At 40.4% G+C, this 24,084-nt stretch overlaps 2 protein-coding genes across 9 annotated transcripts in view; one reads left to right on the forward strand and one right to left on the reverse strand.

Moving 5' to 3' along the window:
• KCNMB3 (potassium calcium-activated channel subfamily M regulatory beta subunit 3) overlaps positions 1-6,075 on the forward strand; it is a 77,334-nt gene extending 71,259 nt beyond the window's left edge. For all 3 annotated transcript variants that reach the window (XM_077290488.1, XM_077290487.1, XM_077290486.1), the window contains exons 3-4: positions 2,144-2,342; positions 5,307-6,075. In XM_077290488.1, the coding sequence (XP_077146603.1) occupies positions 2,144-2,342; positions 5,307-5,705 (598 nt within the window). In that variant the 3' untranslated portion in view covers positions 5,706-6,075. The remainder of the gene's footprint in view (positions 1-2,143; positions 2,343-5,306) is intronic.
• A 10,714-nt stretch (positions 6,076-16,789) lies between these two features.
• The window catches only part of PIK3CA (phosphatidylinositol-4,5-bisphosphate 3-kinase catalytic subunit alpha), a 95,266-nt gene continuing 87,971 nt past the window's right edge, over positions 16,790-24,084 (reverse strand). For all 6 annotated transcript variants that reach the window (XM_077290495.1, XM_077290494.1, XM_077290489.1 and 3 more), the window contains 3 exons: positions 22,852-22,969; positions 19,709-19,860; positions 16,790-18,435 (listed from right to left, as the gene is read on the reverse strand). In XM_077290495.1, the coding sequence (XP_077146610.1) occupies positions 18,165-18,435; positions 19,709-19,860; positions 22,852-22,969 (541 nt within the window). In that variant the 3' untranslated portion in view covers positions 16,790-18,164. The remainder of the gene's footprint in view (positions 18,436-19,708; positions 19,861-22,851; positions 22,970-24,084) is intronic.

Below are 24,084 nucleotides of genomic sequence, written 5' to 3' on the forward strand. Positions count from 1 at the left end.
AGGGGGTCCAACCCGTTACTAGCATGGTGTACCTAATAAAGTGGCCGGTGAGTGTATATATATATATATATATATATATATATATATATATATGTGTATTCTCTGTGTATATTTCTATTCTATTTTAACCTGTCAGTGTGATTTTACTGTACACCGCACATGAATGGTACAATTGCTGTGCGTTTTTCTCTCGCATCCATTGACTTACATTGGCGAGTCTCGTCCGAGATACGCAGCAAATCGCAGCATGGAGCGATTTTATTCTCAGTCCGATTTCAGCTGAGAAAAATAATCGCAGATGAGATGTAACTCATTGAATAACATTGGTCAGAGTGCAATCCGATTTTTTTACGATTGCACTCGTCTGTTTTTCTCATAAATGAGTATGGGCCCTAACGAAGACTGGAGTAGTCTCGAAAGCTTGCAATTTGTTACCATCTTTTCAGTTAGGCATTAAAAGGCATCAACCAGTGTTATGTCGCATTCACAGCCACTAGGTTTAAATAAAAAGCAAAGCAACTTTGAAGATAGATTTAATTAAGAATATATTATTATTTTGTGTCGATGCTTCCATACAAAGCTATGTATTTTCATGATAACAGACAACAATCCTAGTTTACTCTTATCCTTTAGTCATATTCCCTACTATATGCTCCCTACTCCCAAAGCCCCTATTCACAAGATCATGTCTAATTTTGCTCCTGAAAAAAAGATTCATGTAAGTCAAGGATTCGTGAAAGATCTGTAAAACGAGCAGCACGTGGATGGCGTGGCAACAGTATATTCTGTTTTTTCTCATTCACATAGAATTGAAAGTCTAGTCCTCCAAAATAGATTAGAATAACACATGGCTGAGTTTTTCTTGAATCAGGCTTAAGGGTCCAGTAAAGATACAGATGTATGTGAACCTGGGCTGTTAATTTTTTTGGGGAAAAAAATCATAAAAAGTCATTAAATCCCAGAACACATCAGTCAAAGAGATGATAAATGGCCTCATTAGGCAGAGTGGGGCTTTAAGCTACACAACTTCATCTTATCCATAAAGCAGAAAATAAAAACCATCTGAATGTCAACGAGATAATGTTTTCACAGAAAAAGGGGTGTTGATAACACGAAAAAAAAAGTTCCTGATGTCCTATCCGGGGTCACTAAAGTCAATACTTGGAGAAATGTGACAGTAATGAGCTGAAATAGGTGTTTGTGTTGTCATTGCAGAATTGTCTATCTATTACACAGAAATCGGAACTAAATGTTTTTATTCTGCCCCCCCCCTCACTTAAAATGAGTGCGGTGCGATGGATATTTCCACCTTGAGTATTAAAGGGAACCGGTCACCTTAGAACACGCTATTTATCTGCAAACATAGGGTTAATCTTCAGGCAAAGAACGTTACAATGCTGCCCGGCCTCCTTACTGTAAGTGTGGCTAGAGGGAGAAAATTAACTTATTTCCCCCCAGGAGCTGCCGGCCTTAAGTCATGGGGGTGTGCACTGAGCAATTACAGTCTCTTCTCACAGCATTGCCCATCATACAGGATGTCCCTAAAGTCTGCACACATAGGAATGCTCGTTAACTATAGTTTTTTTTTCTTCCACAGAAATCGCTTTTATGCTATTTTTGATCAAAAACAGTATTACTAAGAACCAGGTGTTATTTAAATGCACTTTTTGCTTTTTATTTACTTAGTTACAGCAGGGTTTTTGCTCATTTTTGACCTCGCTCGTATTTTTTATATAGATATGACTTTGTCAGAAGAAGAAAGAACATACTGTGAGTGGTGGTTTTAATTTGATTGACACCTCACTACACAGACTTGCGACAGAGTGGGCTGTCAATCAAACTACCAGGGCATCCTTACAACTGGCGCTCACAGTATAGTGGACAATGCGTGAGCAGTGACTGTAATCTCTCTGTGCATGCCCCCATGACTGAAAGCCGTTATTTTTATGCTTAAATAGGGCTTCAATGTGAACATATTTCTAGTTGTGACAATTGATTAAAAGAAATAAATATGATAAAATCAAGGTACTTGAAAACAGAGTAGATGTACAATATTGCAAGTCCTCACCATAATGGACATGTGCTCCTCATGGATACAAATATCAGGTCAAATATCAGACCAAACCTTTTTATTGTCTACCAGTGTCTGGAATGAAGAGGCGAACTGCACAATTCTCCAAACTGATATCATGGACGACTGGATAGACTGTTCATTCACATGTGGTGCTGATTGCCATGGACAATCCAAGTATCCCTGTCTTCAGATACTGGTGAACGTGTCCGGTTCTGACTATGTGGCGGCCCTGCATTACAACGAAGAAGCTGTCCAGATAAATCCTAAAGTAAGTGTCCATACAAATTTGAAGTACAGTGGGTGCTCATTGAGGCGTATTTCTTGCCAAGTTTCATTGTATCCCCCATAGTAATATTTTGTCTCATCTATTACTGATTTAGACCATGTTCACATTGATATCATTGTCAGTAGGTCAGTACAGTGGTATTTTTTTGATGGCAAGATGAGTGTAGTATGTGCCACTAATTCCTGCTGCTAACACTCTGGATTCCTGACTGAAATCTAAGGAATCCCAGTGATTTTTGTTACTTTTCCTGCACCTATTCGCAAATGGATTTGAGAACACTGTCATGACCAGTTATAAATTGCAGTTATGACAATAGAATTGAGACAAAAGTTTTTGGATGGTGAACTAATCATAACGTTCACATCTCCCATGATAAATATTAATATCAGGCAACTAATCCCATAAACCAACATATATCAGATGACTCAACAATTTTTAGCATGGATTTCGATTTGGAGGAAGGACCCAAAAGAGTTATAGTATATGCACATGGTGCTTTCTTCAGGTGAAATCTGCCTTGAGTATCTCCAAAAACGTGAAAAGAATGAACATATGCATAGCAACGTCAAGACGAATCAATGTGCATATGTCCAGTCTTTTGTAACTTCTTTTAACAGCTTCAGACTTCTAAAACCATGAAGCAGCTCAAAGATGTGACCTGGACCCTTATTCTGGTGGCTTCAGAGCTTTCAAGCTGCCAGTAATTTATACATAAAATAAAAAAAAGCGGCAAAATGACTATAAAGATGACAAAAAAGATGTTTCAGGAAAAACACCGCCGGCGTCCATAAGTTGCCGTGTGCACACACCTTTATACTTTTACTCTCAGGCTTCCTATTGTGCAGTTGAGAGAGTAGGGGTAAGAAAACCCAGTTATAATAAACTGTTTCATTGGGAAATCCAATTACATGTTGGTGCTTCCTGAAAATTTTGGAAAGACAGCAAAGAACCTACATGGAACATCCATAAAAGTCAAATAAAAAGGTATTTTTTTATTATCAACAGGGGGAAGAATTAAATTCTTTAACTAGGATTAGTATGTATAAATAATAATAAAACACCCATTGGTATCTTGTTAAATTCCCTCCCCACTCCAGCACCACTGCCTTTTCATTGGTCCCTGCTAGTCTTGATGTGCTGTAGTCATGTGACTGTACATGATGTCATTGCTGCAGGACAAGTAAACACAGAATCACTGGGATCACCAGGGCATCTATTCTGGAGTGGTGGAGGACTTAGTTGAAGACTATTGTTATTATTTTAATTTTACCACATTGCCTAATAATACTATACATACAGCGGTATGTAAAAGTTTGGGGACCCCTGGTCAAAATTAATGTTATTGTGAACAGTTAAGCAAATTGAAGATGAAATGATCTCTAAAAGGCCTAAAGTTAAAGATGACACATTTCCTTCGTATATTAAGCCCACAAAAAGAAAAATATTTTCAGCTTTTTACATTTTAGAAATCACAAAAGGAAAATGGGCCAATGCTAAAGTTTGGGCTCTCTTGGAGATTTGTGTGCTTAGATCAATTTCAGCAAGATGTCAGACCTTAATTAGCCTGTTAGGGTTATGGCTCGGTCACTATCCTCGTTAAGGAAGGCCAGGTGATGCAAATTCCCAGTTTTATAAAAATCCAGCCTCCTCTAACCTTGTGCCAAAAACCAGTAGACATGGGTTCTTCTAAGCAGCTGCCTAGCACTCTGAAAATGAAAATGGTCGAGGCCCACACAGCAGGAGAAGGCTATAAGAAGATAGCAAAGTGTTTTCAAGTTGCCCTTTCCTCTGTTCTAAATGTAATTAAGAAATGGCAGTTAATAGGAACAATGGAGGTCAAGATAATGTCTGGAAGAGCAAGCAACATTTCAGTGAGAGCTGCTAGTAGGACTGCTAAAGAAGCAAATCAGAACCCCTGTTTGACTGCAAAATACTTTCAGAAATATTTAGCAGACTCTGAAGTTGTGACACGTTGTTCTACTGTTCAGAGACACCTGCACAAATATGGCCTTCATGGAAGAGTCATCAGAAGAAAACCTCTTCTGCGTTGTCACCATAAAATTCAAAAGTATGCAAAAGAACATCTAAACAAGCCTGATGCATTTTGTAAACAAGTCCTGTGGACCGATGAGGTTAAAATAGAACTCTTTGGCCACAATGATCAAAGGTATGTGTGGAGAAAAAAGAGCACAGAATTTCAGGAAAATAACATCTTGCCAACCATTAAGCATGGGGGATGGATCTATCATGTTTTGAGGTTGTGTTGCAGCCGATGGCATGGGGGACATTTCACGGGTAAAGAATGGATTCAATGAAATTTCAACAAATTGTTGATGCAAACATAATACCAGCTGTAAAATCACTGAAGTTAAAAAGAGGATAGCTTCTACAAGTGGATGACCCTAAACACACTTCAAAATCCACAATTCACCTTAAAAGGCACAAGCTGAAGGTTTTACAATGGCCCTCACAGTCCCCTGATTTGAACATCATTGAAAATCTGTGGCTAGACCTCAAAATAGCATTGCATGCAAAACGACCCAGGAATCTCACAGAACTGTACAAATTTTCCAAGGAAGAATGGATGAAAATTCCTCAAACAAAAATTGAAATATTCATGGCTGGCTAAAAAAGTGTTTACAAGCTGTGATACTTTCAAAAGGGGGTGTTGCTAAATACTACCCAAACTTTTGCATCTGCCCATTTTCCTTTTTGCAATTTTTAAAATGTAAAAGATGAAAATATATATATATTTTGCTTAAAATACAAAGGAAATTTGTCATCTTCAACTTTAGGCCTTTTAGAGATCATTTCATGTTCAACCTGCTTAAATGATCACAATAACAGTAATATTGACCAGGGGTGCCCAAGCTTTTACATGCCATTGTGTATATATATATATTTTTAATCTCAGATAACCCCTTTTCTTTTTTTGTTTGTTTTTAGTGCTTTTATGTCCCTCAGTGCCAACGAGACAAAAACGATTTGCTAGATGGCGTGCTTGATGTGAAACTATATTTTGAACGCAAGAATGACACTCCTTTTGCATGTTTCCATCGACCTGACAGTAAACCAGAAGATGTCATACTGATTAAAAAGTATGACCGGACTGTGGTCTTTCACTGCTTGTTTTGGCCAACATTAATGCTGATTGGAGGCGCTTCCATAGTTGGAATGGTTAAGCTAACACAACATTTATCCTTACTGTGTATGCTGTATTGCAATTCACCAAGAGAAGAACCTGGAAGCATGACACCACGGGCAGACTCTCAGCAGAGCAGAACAAGAAAAGACGATAAAACTTTAAGGTGGAGATCAAATTCCCGTACAACAAGCACAATTTAATTGAGGACAGGAAATGTACATAATTACTATATCAGGAGTCTAATATGGCAGACAGAAATGTAGCGTATAACCATGTTATAGAATATGAACAGTACATGTTTTCTAGCTGTAAATATATTTTTCTAGAATATAATAGTATTGAGAAAATGTTTTTAGCACCTACAATATTTACAATAAATTAATAAGCCAAGTGCTGCCAACTTTCTGTCGTAGAACGTGTTCCTGATGACATACCGTACTTTAAAGTGAAGCTCGACCTTCAGATATTTCACTGTTGTATTACATTATTATTGAACAGATTCCCTAAATATTGCTATTCTTTCAAAACACACTATCTGCAGGTTATCAGATCCATGTCTGGACATACTACTGCATCAACATAAAACTTAGCACTCAACTTAGGATGCTGGAACAGAAGAATTTATTTTGCAGTATACTCAAACCGTTTCGGTTCAACATGAACCTTCTTCAGTTACTACAAAATGTAAAAAATGCAAATAAATACAAAAAAAACAAAATAACCAAAGTATGTACAAAAAGGAGAAACAATCGGTCAAATACAATGGACATACTACTGCGACCTCTGCCCTGGGCGCGACCATAGTAATTCTGCAGGCATTGCTGGAAGGCAATGGCAGCATGTGGCAGGATAGCTTATCCCCTTCGCGACATGCGCCGTACATGTATTGCGCATGCTAGTCCCCTTTGATGTGGGCTCCTTCGCTGTTTTGAACAGCTGACATGTGCCCCTAACAGACGCGGGTAGAATTACCATCCACTCGCAGCTGTTAACTAGTTAAATGCCGCTGTTAATCTCTAACAGCGGCATTGAACGAGTGCTTCTGGCAAGTGCGCCGGAAATCCCGCAAATCGGTGACCCCGTCACGTGATCACAGGTCACCGACGGGTTGGCACGACAACTAGAAGTCTCCAGCAGACCTCTATAGTTGTCATAGCCGGATTGCTATGAGCGCCGCCCAAGTAGCATTTCTTTTCAGTTGTGCTCAAAAGTTTAGATATCCTGGCAAAATTATGATTATTATGATTTAAAAAGAGAAAACACAGTAGTTTGACAATAAATGGCTTCACCCAACCACTAACCATGAGAGGAGAAAAAGTTTTGGTGTTATCATTCATATTCTCTGAAAAAAGGCCAAGAAAGCAAAAATTCTGCCAGGGTATGTAAAGTTTTGAGCACAACTGTATGTAGCAGAGCCGATCGGACAACTGCAGCCTCTAGTCTCCCATGGAGACTACTGAAGCATGCAAAGTGTAAAAAAAAAAAGTTTTTAAAAATAATCTAAAAGTTCAAATCATCCCCCCTTTTGCGCCATTTAAAATAAAACAATGGAAAAAAAAAAAATCAAACATACACATATTGGGTATCGCCGTGTTCAGAATCGCCCGATCTATCACACTATAAAAAGAATTAATCCAATTGGTAAACAGCGTAGCGAGAAAAAAGTCAAAACCCCAGAATTACGTTTTTTTGGTTGTTGCAACATTGCATTAAAATGCAATAACGGGCGATTGAATTCACTTATAGCGCCCCCTAGGTTTCTATTGTCTGCTGAATGCTGTCTTACACTGCAGTCTGTGGTGGACACACATCAACATGGCACATGTATCCATCTTGCTGATGCAACCCATTGAAGATGCATGAGGTGTATCTAGGCATCAAGGGCAAGAATTCCGTTTGAGGCCCCATCCCACTCTCTCTGCAGACAGTTTTAAACGTTTTTCCAAATAAAGACATTGGATTTTAAAGGAACGGTAAGTGCCACTATTTTTTCTTCCTATACACATCCCATAAACAGTGCAGACTGCTGCATCACTCAGTCACTGACAACACTGCCAGAATAGCATAAAAAATGTATCTTTTAGTCCCTTAACCCCCGGAGGTATTTTTGTTTTTGCGTTTTCATATTTCGCTCCCCTTCTTCCCAGAGTTATACGTTTTTTATTTTTCTGTCATATGGAAATGAGGGCTTGTTTTTGCGGGACGAGTTGTACTTTTGAACGACATCATTGGTTTTACCATGTCGTGTACTAAAAAATGGGAAAAAAATTCCAAGTGTGATGAAATTGCAAAAACAGTGCAATCACACACTTGTTTGTTTTTTTTTAATACTTTCACTAAATGCTTAAAACTAACCTGCCATTATGATTCTCAAGGTCATTACGAGTTAATAGACACCAAATATGTCAAGGTTATTTTTTTAAGTAAGTGGTGAAAAAAAAAATCCAAACTTCGTTAAAAAAAAAATAAAAAAATTCAGCCATTTTCTGATCCCCGTGATCTCGGGTTGGGTGAGGGCTTATTTTTTGCACGCTGAGCTGTTTTTAATGATACTATTTAGGTGCAGATACGATCTTTTGATCGCCCATTATTGCATTTTAATTAGTGATGAGCGAATATACTCGTTACTAGAGATTTCCCGAGCACGCCTGGGTGATCTCCGAGTATTTATGACTGCTCAGAGATTTAGTTTTCATCGCCTCAGCTGAATGATTTACAGCTACTTGCCAGGCTGAGTACATGTGAGGGTTGCCTGGTTGCTAGGGAATCCCCACCTGTAATCAAGCAGGCTAATAGCTGTAAATCATTCAGCTGAGACGATGAAAACTAAATCTCCGAGCACTAAGGCTAGGTTCACATTGCGTTAGGGCAATCCGTTTAGCGCTAGCGCATTGCGCTAACGCAATGTATTTTTATGGATCGCGTTTGGGGGTCGCCTTAACGCCCCCGCTCTCGCAGATCCCCGATCTGCGAGAGCGGGGAACGGACCTCGGGCGCGCCGCGGACGCTGCAAGCAGCGTCCGAGGCGCGTCACAGAAGAACGGCACATCACTAGCGCGAGCCGAAAAAGGCACGCGCTAGTGATGCGCTGCTGGCGAAATTAACATTGCTGTCAATGGGTGCGCTAACGGACCCGTTGCACGGCGTTAATTGCGACATTTTCGCCGTGCAACGCTGTCCGTTAGCGATCACCCATTAACGCAATGTGAACCTAGCCTTACAAATACTCGGAGGTCACCCAGGCGTGCTCGGGAAATCTCGAGTAACGAGTATATTCGCTCATCACTAATTTTAATGCAAAGTCACGGTGACCAAAAAACTAGTAATTCTGGCATTTTGACTTTTTTTTCACTACGCAATTTAGTGATCAGGTTAATCCTTTTTTTTAATTGATAGATCGGGCGATTCTGAACGCAGCAATAACAAATATGTGTATGTTTGATTTTTTTTTCTTGTTTTATTTTGAATGGGGCGAAAGAGGGGTGATTTGAATTTTTATACGGTATTTTTAAAAATATTTATTTTTTTTACTTTTGACATGCTTCAATAGCCTCCGCCTCCTGTGGAGGCTATTGAAGCTGCCATAACCCGATCGGCTCAGCTACATAGAGGCAATGATCAGATCGCCTCTATGTAGCTGAATTACTCACTTGCTATGGGCGGCACTCACAGCAAGCCAGCAGTGACAACCATAGAAGTCTCCAGGAGACCTCTGGTTGCCATGCCAACCCACCAGTGACCCATGATCACGTAACGGGGGTCACCCGTGGGCGGATTTCCGATGCGATTGCCGGAAGCGCTTATTAAATGCTGCAGTCAGCAGCATTTAATGGGTTAATAGCCGCAGGTGGATCGCGATTCCACCCGCAGCTGTTCAGGGCACATTTCAGCTGTCCAAAACAGGTGACGTGCCTGGAAAGATGTGGGCTCACTGCTGGAGCCCACATCAAAGGAAGGGAGTCCGACAGCGTAAACACATGCCCGATGTAGGAAAGGGGTTAAATAAACATTAAAAGAGATGGACCATGAGCACAAGTTATCACCGATCAGTTGCTTTGTATCCCACCACTCAGATCCTCACTGATCCCGAGTACAGGCATTTGAATGGAACAATTGTATGTGGGACTGCTGGAGCCACTGCTCCCAGAGGTCAGACCTCCAGCGATCAGCATGTTATCGGATTCTGGATAAGTAGTACTTTCATATGTTTTCCAGCCCCCTTAAAGCACCACTCCAGTGTTTTCTTTTATTGCAGCGCTGAGTTGTGATACTAATCTAAGTTCCATGCTTCCGGTCTTATACTTACCGGCCGCCATCTTCAGTTCTTACTAGCGCCACTCTGGTCAATCTTCAGCAGTTTGTGACCTGTTGGACAGCTCTAGTGTTTACGGAAGTCACAACTTAATGAAAGCCTTTAAGAGCCAGAACGAGGCTCATAGACTTGCACTGAGAATTTGTGACCGTTACCCCCTGAATTCCAGTGAAGTCAGAAGTTTCGGTCACAAGATCGCAGCACCAGGAAAATATGAAGACAGCGGCTGGATAATATAGGACTAGGTGCAAGGAACTTCGTTTAGTGGCACCGCTTCAGCGCTAAAATAAAAAAAACCCCTGCTTGTGTGGTGCTTTATGGGTACTAAGAGATACATAAAAAAAAAATCTATACACAGAACTATGCAAAAGCCACAGGCAGGTGTGAGAAAAGTCCCGCAAAGTAAGAATATTTTCAAAAATAGAGGTGTTAAGAGTTTATCAATTAACAAAATACAAAGTGAATGTACAGAAGATAAATGGAGATCAAAATTTGATGCGACTACCCTTTGCCTTCAAAACAGCATCAATTCTTCTAGGTTCACTTACAGACAATTTTTGAAAGAACTTGGCAGGAAGGTTGTTACAAATATGTTGGACAACTAAACACAAATCTTGTGTCTCTTCATGTAATCCTACACAGACTTGATGTTGAGATCAGGGTTCTGTAAGGGCCGTATAATCACTTCCAGGACTCCTTGTTTTTTTACACTGAAGATAGTTCTTAACATTGGCCGTCTGTTTTGGGGTCATTGTCCAGTAACAGGATAAAGTAATCCCTGATGATAGAGCATGATTGTTAAGTATCTGCCTGTATTTCTCAGCATTGAGGACACCATTAGGGCTCATACTCACTTGCGAGAAACTCGGATGAGTCTCGCACGGCAATACCCGGCACTGCACCTGGTACAGCGGAGCTTGCGGCTGCATGTATTCCTATGCGGCCACACGCTCCAATCTGAGTGCTGGCAGCAGCGCCAGGTATTACCGTGCGAGACTTATCCGAGTTTCGCGCAAGCGAGTATGAGCCCTTAGCCTTGACAAAACTCGACAATTCCAGTTGCTGAAATGCAGCTCCAAACTTACAAAAAACCTCCACCATGATTTACTGAATCCTGTAGACACTCATTATTGTACCACACTTCAGTCCTTTGGCTGTAACAGAAGGAAGCTTGTTCACATTTTGACTTATCAGTCCAGAACACCTGCTGCAATTATACTGCCTCCATTTCCTAGGTTTCCGTTATTGGTTGAGATGCTTGGCTTTGTTTCCAAGTAGCGGGTATGGCTTTTTGGCCACTATTCTTCCCTGAAGACAACTTCTGGACAGACTTCTCTGAATAGGAGGTGGGTGTAGCTAGATCCTACAGATTGCTGCTAGTTCTGAGCTGATGGCCACTGCTGGACATTTTCCGATTTCAAAGAAAAGTAAGCATGATTGATGTGTTTTCATTCTACTGCACTAAGCTTCCTTGGCCAAGCATCTACGGCCCTCATTCTTTGCCACCTCAATGCTGAAAAATACAGGTAGATACTTAACCACCATGAAATACCAGCAGGAAGGCATCTGATTGGTTGTATGCTTGGGGTTACAGTCCTGCTACATAACATTTGGAGACCATATTTAAGAATGATCTTTAGTGTAAAGAAGAACATGGAAATCCTGGAAGTGAGGACATGACCTCCACAGAGCCAATAATCAAATCTATCGGGGATTAAACAAATAGAAGGATTTTCACAAACCTACATGCACAGAAAATCTAGTGTTAGTTTTCCAAGATGTTTGGAACAACCTCTCTGCCATGCATCTTCAAAAATTGTGTGAACATGGAGCTAGAAGTGATGCTTTGATGGTGTTTTTAAAGGCACAGAATTATCACCCCAAACATTGATTTGATTCAGATTTCCTTTTTTTTTTTTTTAACTCAAAAATTTAAAGTGAATGAACAAACTATTAACCCTTCTACTTTTTCCACACCTGCCTAAAACATGTACAAAAAAATCATATCAAGAAGCATTATTTCAGAACTTTTCTACTTTTAATTTCACCAATAATCTCTACAAATCTAATGGGAATCAAACTGAAATAATTTTGAGGTGGAAAATAAAAGTAAAAATGTGGTTGCATAAGTGTGAACACCCTCTTATGATTGGATAATTTTGAATATAACCACATCCCCAATCACATTTAGGGCATATGCAGACATTCTCAGCAGAGATTTCATATATTAAAAAAAAAAAAAAATGAAAACTCAATATTTATTCTATCAATAAATAAATATTTGAATGAAAAAAAAAATCTACATAAAAGTACACATATTTGGTATCCCTGCATCTGTAATGACCCACCCTATAAAACTGTCCCACTAGTTAAGCCCTTTAGTGAACACCATAAAAAAAACCAAGGCAAAAAAACAATGCTTTATCATAATACCGCCGAACAAAAAGTGGAATAACATAACACGCAATCAAAAAGACTGATATAAAAAATCATGGTTCTGCTGAAACTGTCATCTTGTCCCACAAAAAACAAGCTGCCATACAGCTCCATCACCGGAAAAATAAAAAAGTTATAGCTCTCAGAATAAAGCGATGCAAAAATAATTATTTTTTTATATAAAATTTTTTATTGTATAAAGGCGCCAAAACATTAAAAAAATGATATGAGGTATTGCTGTAATCGTACTAACCCGAAGAATAAAACCGCTTTTACAACATGTGGAATGGTATAAATGCCCCCTCTCCCCTACACAAAAAAAAATAATTCATGAATTGCTGTTTTTTGTTCATTCTGCCTCTCAAAAATCAGAATACAAAGCAATCAAAATATGTCATGTGCCCGAAATTGGTAGCAATAAAAACGTCAACTCGACTCGTCTCGCAAAAAAAACAAAACGTCACATGACTGTGGACCAAAATATGGAAAAATTATAGCTCAAAATGTGGTGACGCAAAAACTATTTTTTACAATAAAAAGCATATTTTAGTGTGTGACAGCTGCCAAACGTAAAAACCCACTATAAGGTCTCTTCCACACGTCCGGATATTTCCGGTACCGGAGATGTCAGTGTCCGTGTGTGTAATACTTGTGGCACACGTATGGCATGTGTGTGCCGCATCAGTACCACAAGGACGGGCGCCAGGGAAGAAGAGTTACAGTAAGCGCTGTTCCCTGGTGCCGAGTGCTGAACACAGCTCTCATCATTCTCCCCTGCTCTGCCGGCAATCGGCACAAGCAGGGGAGAATGATGAGTCGAGTTCAGCACCCGGCGCCAGGGAACAGCGCTTACTGTAGCGCTTCTTCCCCAGCGCCAATGCATGTCACATAGATGACATCTATGTGTGTTATGCGTATGCACGTGTGTTGGGATGTTTTGTGGCCAGTGCCGACATTAAAAAACAAACATGTCAGCGTGTTTTGCCCACAGACACACGGTCCATGGAAACACACTGACATGTGCACAGACCCATTCACTTGAATAGGCAAATAGCGCTCGGTTCCTCCCGAGTCTATCTGCATTATGTGACACACCCATGGTGTCAATATGTTCACTGCACCCCTAGATAAATTCATTGAGAGGTGTAATTCGTAAAATGGGGTGACTTATGGGGGGGGTTCTGCTATTTTGGCACCTCATGGGCTCTCCCAGTGGGTCATGGCACCTGCAAACCATAAAAGTAAAATCTGGCGCTCCTTCCCTTCTGAGCTCTGCCATGTGCCCAAACAGTGGTTTCCCCCCACCCCACATATGGAGGTATCACCGCACTCAGGACAAAAAACACAATAACTCTTGGGGTCCAATTTCCTCTGTTACCCTTGGGAAAATAAAAAAATGGGAGCAAAAAGATCATTTTTGTGGAAAAATTATACTTTTTTATTTTTATGGCTCTAAGTTATAAACTTCTGTGAAGCACTTGGGGGTTCAAAGTACTCCTTAGGGGGTCTACTTTCCAAAATGGTGTCACTAGTGGGGGTTTCCACTGTTTAGGCACATCAGGGGCTCTCTGAATGAGACATGGCGTCCAATCTTAATTCCAGCCAATCTGGCATTGAAAAAGTCAAACGGCGCTCCTTCCCTTCTGAGCTCTGCCGTGCGCCCAAACAGTGGTTTACCCCCACATATGGGATATCAGCTTACTCAGGACAAATTGCACAGGAACTTTTGGGGTCCAATTTCTCCTGTTACCCTGGTAAAATAAAAAAAAAATTGGATCTGAAGTAATTTTTTTTTGTGAAAAAAAAAAAAAAGTGAAATGTTCATTTTTTTTTTTTTAAACATTCCAAAAATTATTGTGAAACACCTGAAGGGTTAATAAACTTCTTGAATGTAGTTTTGAGCACCTTGAGGGGTGCAGTTTTTAGAATGGTGTCACTTTTGGGTATTTTCTATCATATAGACCCCACAAAGTGACTTCAAACGTGATGTGGCCCCGAAAAAAAAAAAAAAAAAAAGAAATCGCTGATCAACTTTTAACCCTTATAACTTCCTAACAAAAAAAAATTTGGTTCCAAAATTGTGCTGATGTAAAGTAGACATGTGGGAAATGTTACTTATTAAGTATTTTGTGTGACATATCTCTGTGATTTAAGGGCCTGAAAATTCAAAGTTGGAAAATTTTCAAAATTTTTGCCAAATTTAAGTTTTTTTTTCACAAATAAATGCAAGTAATATCAAATAAATTTTACCACTATCATGAAGTACAATATGTCACAAGGAAACAATGTCAGAATCACTGGGATCCATGGAAGCGTTCCAGAGTTATTACCTCATAAAGGGACAGTGGTCAGAATTGTAAAAATTGGCCTGGTCATTAACATGCAAACTAATGATAATATCACATCCAAGATGAGAAAAACGTGAAACCGGCACTGAACAAGCTATATAATGATTGTGATACAGCTGGTAAGATCTATTTTGATAGGACGGACTCGATTTCCAAATGAGACACGGGTGGTGCTTTGCATGTAAAGTACATAATCCAATTGCATAGAAGAAAAAATGAAGCACTCACCCACTATCTTCATCAAAATGTAAGTCCTTTATTTGACACGACAAGCCATTGTGGACATAACGCGGCAGCGGCAGGAGTGTATTGGGGAGCGGGAGTGTGCAGAGCCGGGACGACGGCCGTTTCGCGCTGTGGCGCTTCTACGGGTCCATGTGAGTAAAACTGGTGATGTCATTTCCTTTTATAGGATTAAACTCACCCAATTATAACAAACAATATGTACAATTTAAAAACAAACAAACTCCACCTAACAGACTGCATATTACATGTGAATTAGATGAAAATTGCCATATCGAGCTTATCATTAAGACCCCATGGTCCTTGCGCATTTGTTTCTAGAATCTACTTAGCCTCGCGTTGTAATAGCAATCTATCATGATTACCGCCTTGCTGTGGAAATTTAACCACTTCTAGACCTGCAAAGCGTAACAAGCTTGGGTCGCCACAGTGCACATCATGCATATGTTTCACAAAGCGCACGTGTCCCTTGCCTGTCAAAATTGAAATAAAATGCTCACGAAACCGGACCATCAGGGGTCTTAATGTTTTGCCAATATAAAAACGATTGCATGGGCAAAATATTACATACACCAAGAATTTGCTTTTACGCGTTATGAAATCCTTTACAAAATGCTCCACCGTACCTACTTTCAAAGGATTGTCAATTTTATGTAGGTGACATACACTACAATTACCACATTTGAAATTGCCATGCGGTAATGTTTTATTCATCCAATTATTACTGGCTGGCTGAATTCGATTTTTTACCACTAAATCTCCTATGTTGACTGAATGTTTGTATGCAAATAAGGGAGCAGAGGGGTCTTAATGATAAGCTCGATATGGCAATTTTCATCTAATTCACATGTAATATGCAGTCTGTTAGGTGGAGTTTGTTTGTTTTTAAATTGTACATATTGTTTGTTATAATTGGGTGAGTTTAATCCTATAAAAGGAAATGACATCACCAGTTTTACTCACATGGACCCGTAGAAGCGCCACAGCGCGAAACGGCCGTCGTCCCGGCTCTGCACACTCCCGCTCCCCAATACACTCCTGCCGCGTTATGTCCACAATGGCTTGTCGTGTCAAATAAAGGACTTACATTTTGATGAAGATAGTGGGTGAGTGCTGCACTTTTTCTTCTATGCAATTAACATGCAAACCACCTTTGGGGGGTAAAGGGGTTAAAAGTGGCACAACCATGACATTATCTAGAACAGGACCTTCCCTCAAAAATTAACAAGACAATAAAAAAAAATGGTCAGGGAAACTGCTAGAAGGTCTACAGAATTATTGAAAGAGCTGCAGGAATTTCTAGCAAAAACTGATTATTTACTGCATGTGACAACAATCTTCCATATTGTTCATATTTCCGGCCTTACAAAAAAAATTAAAAAATTAAATAAAAATCCAAGCCTGACTGATTTGTCAAAACCTACATCAAGTCTGCCAAAAAGGATGTGAGAAAATATGTTCTAGTCTGATGAACTTTTTGGCCATAATTTAAAAAAAAATAGGTTTTTATTTTTGAATCTGAAAAGATTTCAGCTTGTTTTAGGATTGTGGGTGACATTAAAAGGTGGAAAAAGTTCTGAAATAATTCAGATTTTTGTTTGCATGACAAAAACCTGGCATTTTAACAGCGGTGTGTGTATGTATATAAAACAAATTTTTGCATCAGCGGTCACAACAGTATCATCCTTCAAAAAATCATAAATTAAATGATAAACAGAATGGTATTATAAAAATGATGTCATCTAGGAGTTAAAGAGTCATATATACCTTTATAAATAGTGTCTAGGTGGTATGCTATAACACCAGATAATTCCAGAAATTGCTTGGTGTCATCATAACTTAACAATAAGTTATTATTAAGTCCTACTGCAACACTGAATGTCTCACAAACTCATGGGGGAAAGGGTGTTAATAATGAAAGAACGTGAATGTCCACACTTTATGCTGCTGTATTTTTTTTTCTCTTTAAGTAATTGTCAGTGGTCGTCATACATCCCCAGAAATCATTTAAAATGATGCATGCTGGATAAGGCTCAGATATGCTAAAAAGGCGGGGCATATATAGAAAATAACAAAAAGACAAGCTAAAATACATCATTGTAAGGTATGAGTAAAATCCGTGGGTCTGACTACCAGTAGTGAAGTTTTATATAGTTTATAAAAAGTTATCTGTAAAATTATTTTTTTACGTAAATCTTAAGGGATAAATGAATCTGTGTGCAAAAACTGTAGGCATACATATACAAAGTCAGGTACACTCAAACTTGCAGGCATCAGAAGATGGGGGGAAAAATAACACAAAATAACTGCATAACCTTTATAAAAAACAAAAACATCCATAGAACTGAACATGGATACATAGTACACAAAATAATTTCTGAAACAAAGAAAAAAATTAGTTTATAGGGAAGGTTAAAATAAACTTTTTTTTTTTTTTTTTAACATAGCCTAGGAAGACTATATAAAAAAAATAAGAGCAACATTCTTCAGTGCAATAAGCAGTTAACTTAAAACAATGCAAAATCCTTCTGGTCTCATTTTGTAGTACTTAACAAAAGAATATTGTAATACATCCATATATACGAGTGTGCGTGTGTGTATAATATATATACACAATCTCTCAGTTTCACCATGACGTGTACTAGAGAGCGCTGACAACACACCGGTACAGCGTGCATCTCTGACATATCAGGAAAGTTGTGTTCTTAACAATGGTGCAACTTTTGCAAAGTATAAAACAAAAAGGCTTATAAAAACAAACAAAAAAAAATATAGGAGAAAGACAGAACAAGACCATTATCCTCTTCACAAGACTTGTATGGTGCCACATTTAAGAAAACAAAACAAAAATGGACACTTGTCGAGCGCGTCAAAAAGTTGCATTGCAGTTAAACAATACTGTGAGGCATTTGGGAAGGGTTGTGCCCTTCAGGTTCCTAGTTTTTACTGCACCATGGTATTGAAATCAGCATTCCAAAACGCACATGGGAATCACAAAAATATTCTCTATGCCAAACTTCTATTTGTATCAAACAGACCATGACCATATACATTGGGTGCTAAAACGCAAGTTAAGAGGTTTAGCCTCCTGTTTGACCTTAAGGCATAATATATGAAATCCAGACTCTTGAAATGTATTCCTTTAGTGTTGTAGACCCTGTTAGTGTTAATGGTTCTGGTGCATTCTGGTAACGCCTGTTGTGATAGTAATGCTCTTTGTGACTTGTGCAATTCCCATGCAGCTGGTCTGTGCCGCTTGTCCATATTAACAGTGCAGTGTGTGACCCACAAAGTGGCTGGAAAGACCAACTGTTTTCTGCTCAGTTCAATGCTCGCTGTTTTATCGTGTGGAAGATCCAGTCCACTTTCGTTGTCCAGCCACCATGATGGGCGTCATTCATCTGTTTCATGAAATACTCCAGAGCTTCCTGTTCAGTTTTGTCCAGTGCCAGTGTCTTCCTAATGTAAGCAATGTCATCAAAAGATTGCAGTTCGGGCATGCCAGAGCCAAGCATCATGGAAAATAGATTGATGAACAGATTGGCGTGCTGACGAATGGCCAAGTAAGCTTTGTAACACATCTCCTGAAACCTAAGAGGAGAAGACACAGATTGTGAATCAAGGATTTCTAATAGCTTCAATATTACTAGAAAAGTAAAATAATATGATTGGAAGAGGAGCACTGTGACTTGTGACCACCAAAGAAGTGCTGATTGCCCAATGGGATGTCTGGCTGGGCTAGTTATTACAAAATGGCTTCATTAACACACTTTGTGACAACTGCACCTAACAGTACAGTTGTGATACAATAGACTAGTTTAGGTAAAGGTTCATTTTACATGGCTCAGGATGATAGGGAATAAAAAAAATCCTTTAAAATCTAATTGTGAGACTGCTTAAAGTTATTTGGTATTACATATGTGTCAGTGAAAGGGTTTATTTTAAAAGGGAATCTGTCACCCCAAAAATCGAGGGTGAGCTAAGCCCACCGGCATCAGGGGCTTATCTACAGCATTCTGTAATGCTGTAGATAAGCCCCCGATGTATCCTAAAAGATGAGGAAAAAAAAGATTAGATTATACTCACCTGGGCGGGCCGTCCGATCCGATGGGCGTCACAGTCTGGGGCCTCCCATCTTCTTATGATGTTGTCTTCTTCTGGTCTTCACGCTGCGGCTCCGGTGCAGGCGTACTTTGTCTTCCCTGTTGAGGGCAGAGCAAAGTACTGCAGTGCACAGGCGCCAGGAAAGGTCAGAGAGGACCAGCACCTGCGCACTGCAGTACTTTGCTCTGCCCTCAACAGGGAAGACAAAGTACGCCTGCGCCGGAGCCGCAGCCTGAAGACAAGAAGAGGACATCATCTAATGAAGATAGGAGGCGCCGGACTGGACCAGCAGCGGGACCGCCCCTGGGTGACTATAATATAACCTCTTTCTCATCTTTTAGGATACATCGGGGGCTTACCTCACACTCGATGCGGCTTACCTCACCATCGATTTTGGGGGTGACAGATTCCCTTTAAGTGCTTTAAAATTGATGGCCTTGTCCCAGCGTCTGACTCTTGTCTTCTTTGCCAATCAGCTGCTTGAAGTGCCTACAGGGATCCAGCCAGTGCCACTTTCCTCTGTATAGGACTCTGTACGTTTAGTAGAGACTATGATTAGTACTGGACCTCGGTCAGAGTGCAGTCATCAGACCTTCCACTTCCAAAATGTAATCTGGCTTTCATGTTTCCTTTTAAAGGACTTCACTGATCAATTTCTATTGGATGCACATTTTTGTGGGAGTCAAGTCATGCAGCATAAACTGTCCAGTGTGAACATATCCCCAATATCTTCTTTCTACAGCTCATCTTCATAGCTTACCTTTCAAAGTCCCTGGTCTTTGTGCACTCCTGAATTCCCTTACTGATCACAATTAAGAAGTCCTGGGTTAAGACAAATGGTACTCGCTCTCGCTTGTAACCAAATTTTTTCTTCTTGTGGTCTAGAAAGTGCCCAAAATCTATGTGAAATAGCTGACCAAAAAAAGAAAGAAGTGTTAATAACACAGGGAAACGCTAGTATGTGAAGAACAAAATTGTAAATTTTTTAAAAAGGTTTTCCACTACTAATATAGCCCCACTTCATTTGTCCGAACGCTTCCTAAATAACACACTTTTCTAATACACTTTCATTATGTGCCCTGCTCCTGTAAGCTCATCTCTCTCTGGGTCATATATCTTTGTTTTGATTCTGGCTCTGCGACTTCTTATCTGGGGACAGGAATCGGACAAAAAGAGCAGGGCGTGTCACTGGTGGGGGCAGGTGTACGTCTCCATGAGTGACAGAAGTCTGAGCACACATGCGCAAATCAGATTTCAAAGCATTATCCAGGCAGAGAGGAGAGTGAAGTACCATCCTTTCAGATGACATGCCCTGAAATGTGTTGTTTGTTATTAGAAAGTATATTACAGGGCTTATCAGCTGGACTCACAGCACTTTAAGGGTATGTGCACACGTCAGGATTTCTTGCAGAAATTTCCTGAAGAAAACCGGAAATTTTCTGCAAGAAATCCGCATTTTTTTTTTTGCGTTTTTTTCCCGTTTTTTTTAGCATTTTGCAAGCGTAATTAGCTTGCAGAATGCTAAAGTTTTCCAAGCGATCTGTAGCATCGCATGGAAAACTGATTGACAGGTTGGTCACACTTGTCAAACATAGTGTTTGACAAGTGTGACCAACTTTTTACTATAGATGCTGCCTATGCAGCATCAATAGTAAAAGATAGAATGTTTAAAAATAATAAAAAAAATATAAAAAAAATGGTTATACTCACCTGCAGACAGCCGATCTCCTCAGCGGCTTCCGTTCCTATAGATGGTGTGTGTGTGCAGGACCTTCCATGACGTCGCGGTCACGTGACGTCATCGCGGTCATGTGACCACGACGTCATCGAAGGTCCTTCACACACACCATCTATAGGAACGGAAGCGGCAGCATGCACCGATGAGAGGCGGGAAGACTCCGGGGGCCATCGAAGGTGAGTATATGACTATTTTTTATTTTAATTCTTTTTTTTTTTACCAATTATATGGTGCCCAGTCCGTGGAGGAGAGTCTCCTCTCCTCCACCCTGGGTACCAACCGCACATGATCTGCTTACTTCCCGCATGGTGGGCACAGCCCCATGCGGAAAGTAAGCAGATCAATGCATTCCCAGGTGTGCGGAATCCCCGCAATTCCGCAAATTTAATGAACATGTTGCTTTTTTTTCCGCGATGCGATTTTTTTGCGGAAAAAAATACAACATTTGCACAAGAAATGCGGAAAACAAGGAAAATAATGGGAGGCATATGTAAGCTGTTTTTTGCGGTTTTTATCACGTTTTTATAGCGAAAAAACGCGAAAAAAACCGCGAAAAATACTGAACGTGTGCACATGGCCTAAAGCATCGGCAGAGTCAGTCGGCACCATGCATGAATTAGCTCACATCAGGCTTCACTCTCCTCTGCCTGCATGCTGCTTTGAAGTGCCATGCCTTCAGCTGACAAGCCAGGATATACTTTCTACTGCACATAGAGCTTTTCAGCTGAACGGACAGCACTTCAACGCAGCATTCAAGCACAGAGCTGAGTGAAGTCTGATTTGACCATGCAAACTCAGATTGCTGTCAGACCTAGCCCCGTCTCCAACAGGGACGCGCCCTGCTCACTTCGTCCCGATTCCTGTCTCCAAATAAGAAGTAGCAGAGTCAAAAATCAAAACAGAAAGCTATATGACACACCGAGAGATGAGCTAAAAGGGAACCCTTCACCCCCAAAATGAAAGGTGAGCTAAGCCCACTGGCATCAGGGGCTGATCTACAGCATTCTGTAATGCTGTAGATAAGCCCCCGATGTATCCTGAAAGATGAGAAAAAGAGGTTAGATTATACTCACCCAGGGGCGGTCCGGTGCCTCCTATCTTCATCAGATGATGTCCTCTTCTGGTCTTCACTCTCAGGCGCAGGCGTACTTTGTCTGCCCTGTTGATGGCAGAGCAAAGTACTGCAGTGCGCAGGCCCTCTCTGACCTTTCCCGGCGCCTGCGCACTGCAGTACTTTGCTCTGCCCTCAACAGGGCAGACAAAGTACGCCGGAGCCGCAGCGTGAAGACATGAAAAGGACGACATTGTAAGAAGATGGGAGGCCCCGAACCGGACCGCGACGCCCATCATACCGGGACCGCCCCTGGGTGAGTATAATCTAACCTCTGTTTCTCATCTTTTAGGATACATCGGGGCCTTATCTACAGCATTAGCTCATCTGGGCTTAGCTCACCTTCCATTTTGGGTGTGACAGGTTCCCTTTAAAGGAGAAGGCCAGGTACCGTAATAAAAATGTATTAGAAAAGTTTTAGGCCGGGTTCACATTTGCGTTCGGGGGCTTTGCGGAGGGCTGTGTATGTCCTCCGTTAAGTCCAGCCTACTTCCGCATGCGTCCTGCGTATCTATCTTTAACATTGGGTACGCAGGACATGCGGATGTGTCATTTTGACGTGCCCACCGTCCGCACAAAACAACTTCTTGCGTTCCCGTGCGGTCAGTGAGCACATCAAAACAACGCATTCGCACGTTCTGCGCACCCAATGATAAAGATAGGTAAGCAGGACACATGCAGAAATGGGCTGGACTTAACGAAGGACATACACAGCCCTCCGCAAAGCCCCCGAACGCAAATGTGAACTTAGCCTAAGTTAGGAAGAGTTAGGACAAATGAAAGGAGTTAAATTAGTAGTTGAATAACTATTTAAAAAGTAACATCTATATAACCAGTCCTTCATTACTTAACATATCTGTGCTCAGCATTAAAACAACCCAACTTAGAAGACATCAATGCAGTTAGAACTACCTCCTGTATTGTTTTAAAGGATTAAAACAAAAACAACAAAAACACACACACACACACACACACACACACACACACACACACAAAAACAGAAGTTATGGGGTGATAAAATGGAAAAGTAAACATACATTAGGTTGCAACGTACTTGCCCATTGTCTTTCACCATAATGTTACTGTTGTGACGATCACCTATTCCAAGGATAAAAGTGGCAACACAGTACCCAGCACATGATCGTGTGAATAAGTCAATGGCGGCATCATACCTAAGAGAAAAAAAAAAAAAAAAAGGAGGCCGATCGGGTAAAGACTTATTGATAATTCTAATTTCTAATTACGATGTAACTCTTTGAATACGAAGAGGCTACATGTCACATTCCTTAGTAAGGCTTCTTGCACATGAAAGTATTTAGGATCTATGCAAAACAGATCCCAAATAAGACAACGATGACCATATGGTACCTCACCGTGCCTTTGCACACAAGCTTTATGGATCCGACATACACCACAAGATATTTTCCCTCATTGCTTTTTGGGGGAGATTACCATGACTCACTGAGGAACCTCACTTCTCCACTGAGTAAAATAGGAGAAACTGCTAATAATATCAGTATGTCATTATTTGCTACAGGACGGTTCTCAGCTAACTGGTAAATATAGAGCAAGGGTTCCCAAGTTGTGGCTTGGGGACAATATATGGTCCGCAGGCTGTGATGTATCAAGCTGGCAGATAGATGCAAGTCACACATTCGCAGCAGGTCTAGCAAACAGTTATAAAAAGCAGCTCTCCAGATAGTGAGTTTTGTAAGCAGCCCCACACGGAAGAGCAGAGTTGGATCTACATATACTGGCCTTGGAACAGAATACTGGGAGTGTTTGATGCGAGAATAGCAAAGGTGGGAATCCGCTGCCTCGGTGGGATTTCTATCAGAAAGCTTTGGCTGTGATCATACTCGTAATGGGGTTTCTGGGTGTCAATACTATGGGGAAAAGAGTGAAGATGGAGCTTGATATCACCACCACAGTGGCTTGTAAAAGTACTTCCCCCACGGCATTTTTCGTGTTTTGCTACTTCACAACCTGGAATTTCACTGCTTGTTGTGTGTGTTTGTGTGGTTATTGGGGGGGTGTTTTTTTTGGAACACTTCATGTAAATAACATGCATATAACGGTCTACATTTAGTTTTCTTTTTATTGTGAAGCAAACAACAAATAGGACAAAATAGCTGAAAAATTCAGGGTGTATAACAATTCATCCCTAAAATCATTACTTTATACAGTCTCCTTTTGCGTCAATTACAGCTATAAGTCGCTTTAGATAAGTCTCTATGAGCTTTCCACATCTTACCACTGTGTCAGGACTCTGGTTTCCCTGTTCATC

This window comes from Ranitomeya variabilis, chromosome 2 (assembly GCF_051348905.1).
Source record: "Ranitomeya variabilis isolate aRanVar5 chromosome 2, aRanVar5.hap1, whole genome shotgun sequence".
Lineage (NCBI taxonomy): Eukaryota > Metazoa > Chordata > Amphibia > Anura > Dendrobatidae > Ranitomeya > Ranitomeya variabilis.